General features: G+C 41.0%; 1 protein-coding gene across 1 annotated transcript; it reads left to right on the top strand.

Moving 5' to 3' along the window:
* The first annotated feature begins 228 nt into the window (after positions 1-228).
* LOC116317763 (CD226 antigen-like) lies at positions 229-9,091 on the top strand. The gene is made up of 7 exons (XM_039608161.1): positions 229-277; positions 633-717; positions 1,080-1,197; positions 2,715-2,785; positions 2,862-3,050; positions 8,233-8,577; positions 8,816-9,091. Exons 4-7 carry the CDS (start codon positions 2,761-2,763, stop codon positions 8,980-8,982), a joined length of 726 nt encoding a protein of 241 aa, XP_039464095.1. The 5' UTR covers positions 229-277; positions 633-717; positions 1,080-1,197; positions 2,715-2,760; the 3' UTR covers positions 8,983-9,091.
* Positions 9,092-10,568: the final 1,477 nt, after the last annotated feature.

Genomic DNA, 10,568 nt, shown 5'->3' with positions numbered 1-10,568 from the left:
CAACTCAAAGAAGTCCAGACGCTTTTCTTTGCAAACTCCTTTGACGATAATGGGTGAGGCGACCCTTAGTTGGTAAAGAGTAAGAAGACTCATGAAAGATAAGATAACAGAGTCGAGCATGTATTGCTTCATCTCTCAGAACAAGAAAGTCAGACATCTGATTCCTGCCATCCTTTGTTTTGTATAAAAACAGGGACAGAACTTGGAAATTAATTTTTTTCCCATTGTAATGATCAGAAGAGTCTTTGGGGATTTTATAGATCTCATCTGAACAACAGTAAGTATTTAAAAAAATCTTTCAGGCTTTTACAAATATGATAATAATGTTGAAACTGGGTCTTAGGTTACAACCTGAGATAAATAACAAACATGTGACATAATAAACTGTCATAATTTAATCAACAATCAGTATGACAAAATTAATACAATCAAAAAGATCAAATGCTCAGTTACTCTCCTCTGATTACAATCATGTGATTTCCAGGAAGTGCTGCAGCGCTGCATGCTCTCTCTCTCTGCAGACTATTTGCTGCTGTCTGTCTCTACATGTTTTCTCTGTGTGTGTTTCTGCTGCTTCTTTGTCCTCACTGTAAACAGATGTATTGAGAGACTCCTGCACTGATGTTTCATAGGAAAGTCCAAACAGCCTCACTGGTTCTCCATAAAGAACAAAGATTTGCTCTCTGTGGCTCCAACACAACTTAAAGACAATCAAAGGTGGACAAAGTTCTGCAGAACAGCTGTGCAGGAGGTCATGACCTTTGACTTTATTCATTAGAACAAGTTCATTTCAATTCACTGACAGACAGAGTGGACGGTTGTCTCTGTACATGTACCTATATTCATGTTCATTTCCTGTTACTGTAAAACCCCTTGTCACATTGTGTATGTGGTCAAATGTAGGTGTGTTGGTTTTGCTAAGCAGAAACATCTGAGACGTGTCTGTAAAACAGGATGTCAAAGCGAAACAAGAGACAGTTGGTTCAGCTTTGTGATAGAGTTGAGCTCACCTACAAAGTGTTTTTGTTCACAATTGATTGTGTTGAACAAACCTTAATCAGGTTCCTTCTGACCTACAGAGAAAGCAGATGGATTATACCAACCTCACACTTTTTATCTTTCTATGGATTTTTGTTCCATCCTGATGATCAGAAGAGTGTTTGAGGATTTAAGACTTTCTTAAGAACAACAGTAAAAGTAAGTATTTGCTGTCTCTTTTAAAATAATTTTCAGCCTTTTACCTAAAACGTTTCAAAAACGAGTGAGACTTGATTTAAAATGTCATATCCTTTATAGTGGATGTTAACCCTGTAAATCCTGAACCATGAAATTATTTCAAGAAAATTCTAATATTATTGGTCCAACATATCAAACGTCAGTTTAACACAACTTCCGTAAGTTTCTAGTTTGAACAAGTGGCTAAACGACAAAACTTCCATCTTTATTTAAACCTTAAATTTAATCTGATATGTTCAGGTTTAAACTCAGGTTCAGTTATTCAGTGAAAATTTCAACAGACTCAGACATTTAGGACAAACTAAGAGTCAGATCAGCAGAAACAGAGAACAGGGACATGTCTGCTGTAATTGCGTCACTCTGCTCCACGCTGATGTTTGTCCTGTTCGCCTCTGCAGGTGAGATTTAACTTTGACATAAAACAGGAAGTAATAGTATTGGCTGCATAGCGAAAAATACTTCCTAAGACTTATTTACATAAGTTTTTAACTTATTTTTTTTACCTTATATTTATTATAATATAATATATTTATATTTTTTTACTTATTTACATATTGATTCTTTTGTGATGATGAAACGAGAATCAAACTGCCATCGACACAAAACAGACTTTTGCTTCAAAGACTGTAACACAAACTGTTCATACATGACGACACATGAGAGCTTCTGATTTTGTTCTGTGGAGATCGTTCAAGAACTGAACACTAAAATTTTTCCACTACCTCGTTTGTTATGACGCACTTATTTCTGCGCATCCTCAGTCCAACCTAACAGGAGACGTCACTCTAACGCGACGTCCTCAAAGACACGGAAGAGTTTGAACTGCAGCTTTAACTTTATTTAAACCTTAAATGTAATCTGATGTAGTCAGGTTTAAACTCAGGTTCAGTTAGTCAGTGAAAACACCAACAGACTCAGACATTTAGGACAAACTAAGAGTCAGATCAGCAGAAACAGAGAACACGGACATGTCTGCTGTAACTGCGTCACTCTGCTCCACTTTGCTGATGTTTGTCCTGTTCGTCTCTGCAGGTGAGATTTACCTGTTATAAAACAAACGGAATATGACTCTGGTTAAATTATTAACAATATTTAAAGAGTTATTTTCATATTGAGGGAAGTCATTAGATATCATTTGGGATGAATCATTATAATTATCGGTTATTATTTCCCCCTCTCAATACTTTCTGTTGTGTTATTTTTACCAGTTTGTTCATAGAGGAGAGTCTTGGGAAAGCAAGCAGGCAAGCTTGAAGCAGGAATCCCCATGAAGTGGAGTGCTTAGAGCTTGAACTTGTTCATAAGTATTGTTAGATGAGCTTGATGTGAAAAGGTATGCGAGGCTGTTGAGTGTGAGCCGAGAATGCCATGGAGGGAGGAGGAAGGTCCATCCATCCCACAACCTGGACTCATCTGCAGAAGTGAACAGTTGTACTTTGACCATTAACATCTCTGCTCTGTGTTGTTTCCTCTTCCAGACCACAAAAACATCATAGCTGCATCTGGACAGGACGTCACTCTGACATGTCGAGCTCCAAACAACAACATCGTAAGTGTAGAGTGGAGTAGAGCTGACCTGGGAGATAAACATGTGTTTGTGTACCGGTATGGTCGCTCTCTTCCAGATGAGCAGCATCCATCTTTTAAGAACCGGGTGGATCTGCAGGACAGACAGATGAAGGATGGAGACGTGTCTTTGATTCTGAAGGATGTGACGATTAATGATGCTGGAACATATGAGTGTCGTGTCGTCCAGGAAGTAGAAGGACCTATGACTCTAATCAGCAGCACCAACCTGGTTGTTGATCCTCCAGGTGAGTGCGTAGAGTTGAGTGTGTGTGTGGTCAGAGGTGAAGCTGCTTCCTGGTTGTTGATGTGTGTTTGTTGTATGGATGAGCTGGTGGATGTCAGAGGTAGACAGATGTTTCTCCAGCTGTTGTCTTTGTGGCTGGTAGTCTAGAGTTGTAGAGCAGCATTGTTTGGGTAAGGTTAGAGCAGAAACAAAGACATTTATGAATCAGTCTCTTCTTCTCTTGCTCTCTAACTCGTCTGTAAACATGTGTGGGGAAACTCAATGTTAAAGCCTACAGCTGGAGGGGGAGGGGAGGGGTGAAGCTGGTGGTTGTGAGTCTGTGAAAGTGAATCCTGCCGGTGCCATAGCTGGTGAAAACGTACTTAGTGCAGACACAAAACGTCCATCAGCTTCAAAGTGTGTCAGAAAAATGTCCACATGATGACTGATGGACGCATTGTTCCAAGTGTCGTTTGTAACCCAGACCTTCTCATCATTGTCTGACCTCACAAACATGCTATTACCGTGGAAGCACTTGCTGATAGTCAGTGTTGGGAAGGTTACTTTTAAAATGTATTCCACTACAGAATACCGAATACATGCCCCAAAATGTATTTTATAATGTATTCCATTACGTTACTCAATGAGAGTAACGTATTCTGAATACTTTGGATTACTCAATATATTATCATGCTGTTTACAACTACGTGAATGTACTATTGCTGTGATTTATTACTGTTACTGAAGGTCCGCGGCTCCGAACCGTAGTAAAGGGACCTCTGGCTAATACAGTGGGTTCCGTGTGGGCTGGTAGCCGAAAAATAGCTTTACTTTGTTGTCTGGGTCAACTTTGCTTGCCAGAGACAGAGAGAGGCGTTGAAAGGCTGCTCCAACGGAACTTATTTTTTCCGGAGGAAAACACGAACACAGTGTACAGTCGAGTCTTAATAGCTTACTTACAAATGGGCTCGTCAGGCACTCTTTGTGGCTGCAGTGGTTATTATTATATTTACATGCTTCCAGCTCCCGTTTTTGCTCGATGACAGCTCGGACTTTTCCTTTTTCTCCCTCCTTGCGCTCACAGACACATAACGGGTATGGCAGTCCATTCTCGCTGCAGCACGGACTACACTGTCCATGAGGCTACATTCTTTAGAGCTATGCCTGTAGCATTCTGCCTATTAGCTTAGCACAACAACAACAACAAAAAGGCGGTACATGTATTCCGTTACTCCCCAACACTGCTGATAGTCAGGACGTACACGTGTCCTTGTGCAGTTGAAACATATGCAGAAATCACATTAAATCATATTATTAATGAATGGTATGTCACTCTAGTTAATATGTGTGAAGGAAGATGAAGATGACATAAGAAAAAAGAAAAGAAATAAAAAGTCAGAGGACCCATTTCTAAAAGCTTTTCTGTTGAGTAAAGACCCTGATATGATACCCTGTGAACAAGTGTTTTGGCAACAGTGGAAAGGAGAATCTCCCTTTTAACAGGAAGAAACCTCCAGAGTGATTAATAATAACTAATTATCAATAGAGGTGTATAAACTCAGAGTTACTGAAAACAGGTGAGTGAGGAGAAACACTCAACGCATCATGGGAATCCCGGCAGCCTCACGCTCTGTTGCAGCATAACTAAGGGAGGATTCAGGGTCACCTGGTCCAGCCCTAACTATATGCTTTAGCCCAGGGGTAGGCAACCTTTCTGATGACGAGTGCCATTTAAAATTTCCTCAGAAGTCAGTGTGCCATATGATTGCATTAGCAATAAATTAATTTTATAACGCTCTATATTAACAGCAACAATACTATATAGAACCACTTTATAGAATTATATTTGTTCGCAGATGTTGGCAGCTATCAGCGAATAGTTATCAGCTATTTTGAAACAAAAAAAAAGACACTTTTTATCCATAACAGCAAATGAACTGTACAACTGTACAACAGAAAATGCAAATGCTATTTATGGTCTCCTCACAAGAATGATAAGAAAAATAAACTGGGCCAATATGGTATGTTTGTTAATACAGAGACACACATGTTAATGTGATCTCTGGTCTCCCACTCAGAGACACAGGTCTCCGAGTGTCCAGCATTCAGACGGCTACCTGAGGATACGCACGTGAGACAAAATCCGCTCACATAGATATGTAGAGCCAAATAGTGTAATTAAGGCCTCTGCAACTTGTCAACTTGTCCAGCAGGTGAAAGTGCAAGCTCCATGAACACGCAAAGCTATGGATTCCAGCTGCTTCGATGTTATATGTATGATTTCTATACATTTTATGTCAGATAAAAACTTTGGTTGTAAGCTTCAGATAATTATTTAATAACAGCCAGACATTTTAAAGGAGAATAAGAAAGTATTTCTTTGTGCCCCCCTTTCCCTGTTAATGCCCTACCTGGCCCCCTGGCAAAACTTTGCTAGACCCGCCCCTGCACAGTTACCAGCTGTCAGCTACTTAGAAAAGGATCCTGGTGTTATTTGTCTCTCAGAAACAGTTCATAACTTCAACTCATCCATGTCACCTAAAGGTAAACCTGTTTCTCCATCACCTGTTCAGCGTTGATGGTTCAGTAAGGACATCTCCTGGTTTCATCTGCATGTTTCCCTCTCACCACATATACAAACCGATATCATGACCAGCAGCTTTACAGCTGTGGCTCCAGCAAACATCAGCTGATACTAGAAATTAATATTAAATAAATTCTAACAACAGATGATCAAGCTTAAACGTGCTGCTGTTGTTTAGTGCGACATCCGGCGGTTTCCTCTTTCTGGCGCAAAGTGGGCGATAAACAAACAAGAGAGAAAAGCTGATCAGCTGATCATTGATCAGTTTTATGATTGAAGTAGCAACAGGAGAGGAGAGAATGAGAGAAGAAGAGGCAGCTGTGCAGCATAAAGACAGAATAAATCCAGCTTTGTGTCTTTTCCATCCTAGCTGAAGCATGGGACAAACTGTTCCTTTTCAGCTCAATACGAAACGCACAATATTTTCTCTGAATGCGGGACAATTCTGTCTTTTTACGGGACGGTTGGCAACTCTAATAATTAACCTTGTGAATGAAATAAAGTTCAACATCAGTAACATAGCACCCGTCCAGCTGTATAGAAACTCCATCATGCTAGCTGGTACACAGTACGAGTTATTGTAACTGACTGTAAAAAGTCAGCACAACGAAAATAAACTCCACCTAAACTTGGTTTATATCTGACTCAGATAGACTGCAGGTCATAACTTCTTACCTGAAGTTCAGTTCACCTGACACTCGGACCGGCGGCTGCTTCGGGTCTCTCCTCTTGCCTCCCTTTCTCTCTCATCCATCTGCTGGCCTCCACCACTTGCTAATTAGGGCTGCACGATTAATCGTTAGAAAATCGCGATCTCGATTCATACTTATGTGCGATCTCATTTCCAAATGACAACGATTAAAAAAAAAAAAAAAGAAAAGAAAAAGGACGACGACGACTGTACTGCATTTTGATCCGGGACGTAATCTGCATGAAAACAAGCGCTCACTCTTCCTGCTTAACAAATGACAAGGGCGGAGCCTTATACCACGTGATACAGAAGCTGGCTGCTAAAATTGGCAGGGAAAAACAACGGAGAGCACGTGAGGGATGACGAGAAAGTGACAGGAGAAAATTCGGTCCGGTCAACCACCTAAACATCAATAACGGGAACCTTATACAGCGCTTCCCTATACACGCCGAACTCCCGCAGGCACAAAGAAATTACGGAGGCTATTACTTATCACCTGACCAAAGATATATCAACACTGTGCAAAACGAGGGATTTAGGAAAATGATCAACACCCTAGACAAAGCGCTACACAGTGCCGTCCCCGCAACTGTTTTTCTATTGTTGCACTACCTGCTCTATACACACAGTGTCGAGCAACGGTGGAGACGGAATTTCAAGCAGTACAACATTTTGCAGCAACGACAAAATGTGAGACATTTGTTGTTTTATGTTTATTTATTGTTTTATGTTCAGTTTCAACTGTTACGAAGTTGATGTGCAGTTAATAAGTGCAATAAATATTTATATTGGAAAAGAAAATCGTGAGAGAATCGTGATCTCAATTCTAAGCAAAAAAATTGTGATTCTCATTTTATGCAAAATCGTGCAGCCCTATTGCTAATGTTACTGAATCTGAAGAAGCACCGCCATAGCCACCACCAAACAACTGAGATATTAGTTAGTTTTGGATGCAAGCTGCCGTTAAACTTGACAGAAGAAGTTGAAGAAGAAGAAGTTTTCTCTGGTGTCTCCATTTTGTGTTTTAGGTGTGTGATTGTCCTGCCTGAGGTGTGGAAACAGTGTAGCTGCTTCATGTGAGTAGTGTGAGCTTGTGGGCCTCGGCAGCAGTAAAGCTATCTGCTGCTAGTAACGGGTGAGCTTGTGGGCCCCTGGAAGTGCCTCCTTGTGGTGTGGAGTTTTTTTGTTTGGTTGTTGTGTTCTTTCTTGTTGCAACCTTTTTCATTTTCTAGTGTTACTGGAAAAACAGTGTTGCCGGCTCTTTATGTTAAGATTATCTATGATAAAAACTATTTTATTTACTAAGCATGTCTGCCTGTTTTCCTTTCATTCCATTCTGTACCCGTTTGTTACCAGTCCCCACACACCCCTAGATCTTCATCGTGGGGACGTAACAGTGTCTGTCTCCTGATCCAAACTGGAAGCTGGTTCCACAGAAGAGGGGCCTGAAAACTGAAGGCTCTCCCTCCCATTCTACTTTTAAATACTCTAGGAACAACAAGTAGGCCTGAAGTGCTCTAACGGGGTGATATGGTACTACAAGGTCATTAAGACAAGATGGGGCCTGATTTATTTTTTTTATTTTTTATTTATTTATTTTTAAGTATGTGAGGAGCTGGATTTTAAATTCAATTCTGGATTTAACAGGAAGCCAAAACAGGAGAAATCTGCTCTCTCTTTCTAGTCCCTGTCAGTACCCTTGCTGCAGCATTTAAGTTTAGCTGAAGGCTTTTCAGGGAGTTTTTAGGACATCCTGATAATAGTGAATTACAGCAGTCAAAAGTGTTGATATTAAAACCTAGTTCATCTATTTTTACAAATTAAGCTCTGTGATCTTCGTAGTTCCTTACTGTCACCGTCTTCTATAGAAGTGAACATCTAAAGTCTCCGAATTTTAACCTCTCTGCTTTGTGTTGTTTTACCTTTTAGATCAAAAGAACATCACAGCTGAGTCTGGACAGGATGTCATTCTGACATGTCGAGCTCCAAACAACAACATCTCAATCACTGCTGTGAAGTGGAGCAGAACTGACCTGGGAGATAAAAATGTTCTTTTGTACAAGGATAATAACTTTACTTCAGATAACCAGCATCCATCTTTTAAGAACCGGGTGGATCTGCAGGACAGACAGATGAAGGATGGAGACGTGTCTTTGATTCTGAACAATGTGACGATTAATGACACTGGAACATACGAGTGTCGTGTCTTAATGGAGAAAACACAATCATGGGAGTACAGCGGCAGCATCCAACTTCATGTTGTTGATCCTCCAGGTGAGTGAGTAGAGTTGAGTGTGTGTGTGATCAGAGGTGAAGCTGCTTCCTGGTTGTTGATGTTTGTTTCTAAAGATGTTGTTGATGAGACTTTGTAGAAAGCAGCTGGTCTGAGTGATGTGATCAGAGTGCAGTAGATAATGTCTGACAGCAGTTTGAAGAGGAAATGGATTCTGTTCTGTTCTTCACTCATCACCTACCTGACAGCTGACACCTCACACCTGTTTCTCACCTGCAGGTCAGACAGGAGGACACACAGAGGATGGATCGGTTGGACTGATTGTCGGTCTCAGTGTTCCTGCTTTGCTTCTTGTTGCTGCTGTTGTTGGATTTATGATCTTCAGGAGGAAACATGCTATAATCTTTGTTTTTGTCCTCCTGTATAATGTTGTACAGCCTGCTTGAGGGATATCCTTTTGTGACTCCTGCAGCTGGGTCACACAGAGGTCCACAGCGCTGTGTAAACGTGTAATTTCAAGGTACTTTAGTCTTCATGTTCACATATTGTTGGATTATTGGGATTTTAAAAGGGAAGTTATTAGATATAATTTGGGATAAATTGTTTTCCCTCTCTTCTAATAAACTGTCTAGCAAAGTCAAAATGATCAATTTTATCCAGCTACTCACTTGTAGGTTAATTATCTTTAGATCCAATTAAAATGAAAAAGAAACGAAAAGAATAGAGTGATATAAACAGCAAAGCAAACATCAGAAAGAGAAAAGGAAAACAACCTTTTTCTACACCAAAGGGTGTGGAGGCTTAAGCATTTCACACAGCAGGTAAAAAAAAACATGGAGAGAAAAGAGTAGAGAGGAGACAAAGTATTAATCTGGGTTTCACTCAGGACTGTAAAGGTGCTAACTACCCACATAGCAGACAAGTCTGGCCCGGATCTGGTGTCAAGTTGACTTCTGGCATGGTAAGTGGTATGTCATCCAGATGTGGGTCAGGTTTGGCAATAATGACACTATTTATGTTAGGTGCTGCTGCTGGCTGTGCTGCTAAATATGTCGGTTATCTGTGACATTTAGACGCTTCAGCATCTAATGCTCGCAATTTTTTTCTCTTGCCTTCTCAGCCCCACCCTTTTCTTTCCTTTTTTTTTACTTGCAGCCACGTTTTGCATAGTTTCTTTCCACCGTCTTTGCCTCCTACTCCACTTCTTCCTCCTGCTCTACTTCTTCTTCTCCTTGCCTGGCGGCCACAGCCAATGCAGCTGGCATCCAACTTAAAGGTGCAGTGCTGCCCCTAGAGTACTGGAGTGTGAAAGAGATTAGTGGGTGGAAAAAAACAGGTGCTGAAAGCGTGCGTGGAGAGTGAACCAGTCCACCCCTGATTTACACCACGAGGACTCAGAAGATTTTACCCAGTAGCAAAGTTTATGGATGTGAGCTGCCCAGTAGTAAGCTAGAATATTAGGTAATGCTAGTCCTCCACTAAATCTGCATCTCTGCAGTAAATGTTTTGGAGACCCTAGGTGGCTTCCCTCCCCAAATGAAAGGACCAATAATCTTGTCCAGTGAAACAAAAAAATGTTTCAGCAAAATAAGGGAATCGACTAACATAAAAATTAAAATTTGGTGAGATGTTCAAGAAAGTGAGAGATTACCCCATCTTTGAATATCATATGCGATCCTTAATATAAGGCAGTCAAATTAGCTGATTTAAGGCTAGGTAGAGGACGAGTGACGTTAATTGCTAAATATTTAAACCCCAATGGACTGGATCACTCTTTGTTGAACACAACACATTTCAACTTACATTTCGGGGCGATCATGGCTCAAGAGTTGGAAGTTCGCCTTGTAATCGGAAAGTTCGAGCCCCGGCTTGAACAGTCTCGGTCGTTGTGTCCTTGGGTAGGACATTTCGCCCTTTGCATACTGGTGTTGGTCAGAGGCCCTGGTGGCGCCAGTGTCCGGCAGCCTTGCCTATGTCAGTGCGCCCCCGGGTGCCATCACCAGTGTGTGAATGACTGGATGTGTGAAGGTCC

The sequence above is a fragment of the Oreochromis aureus genome, linkage group 3 (genome assembly GCF_013358895.1).
Source record: "Oreochromis aureus strain Israel breed Guangdong linkage group 3, ZZ_aureus, whole genome shotgun sequence".
NCBI classification, from domain to species: domain Eukaryota; kingdom Metazoa; phylum Chordata; class Actinopteri; order Cichliformes; family Cichlidae; genus Oreochromis; species Oreochromis aureus.
Note: the sequence above shows the minus strand (reverse complement) of the source record. Positions and strands in the feature narration are given on the sequence as shown.

Excerpts from the sequence above, each read along its gene's own strand:
- LOC116317763 (XM_039608161.1), top strand. The coding sequence starts at position 2,761 with ATGTCGAGCTCCAAACAACAACATC. Across the intron at positions 2,786-2,861 it reads GAGCTCCAAACAACAACATC|ATGAGCAGCATCCATCTTTT; the intron begins GTAAGTGTAGAG and ends GCTCTCTTCCAG. Across the intron at positions 3,051-8,232 it reads CCTGGTTGTTGATCCTCCAG|ATCAAAAGAACATCACAGCT; the intron begins GTGAGTGCGTAG and ends TTTACCTTTTAG.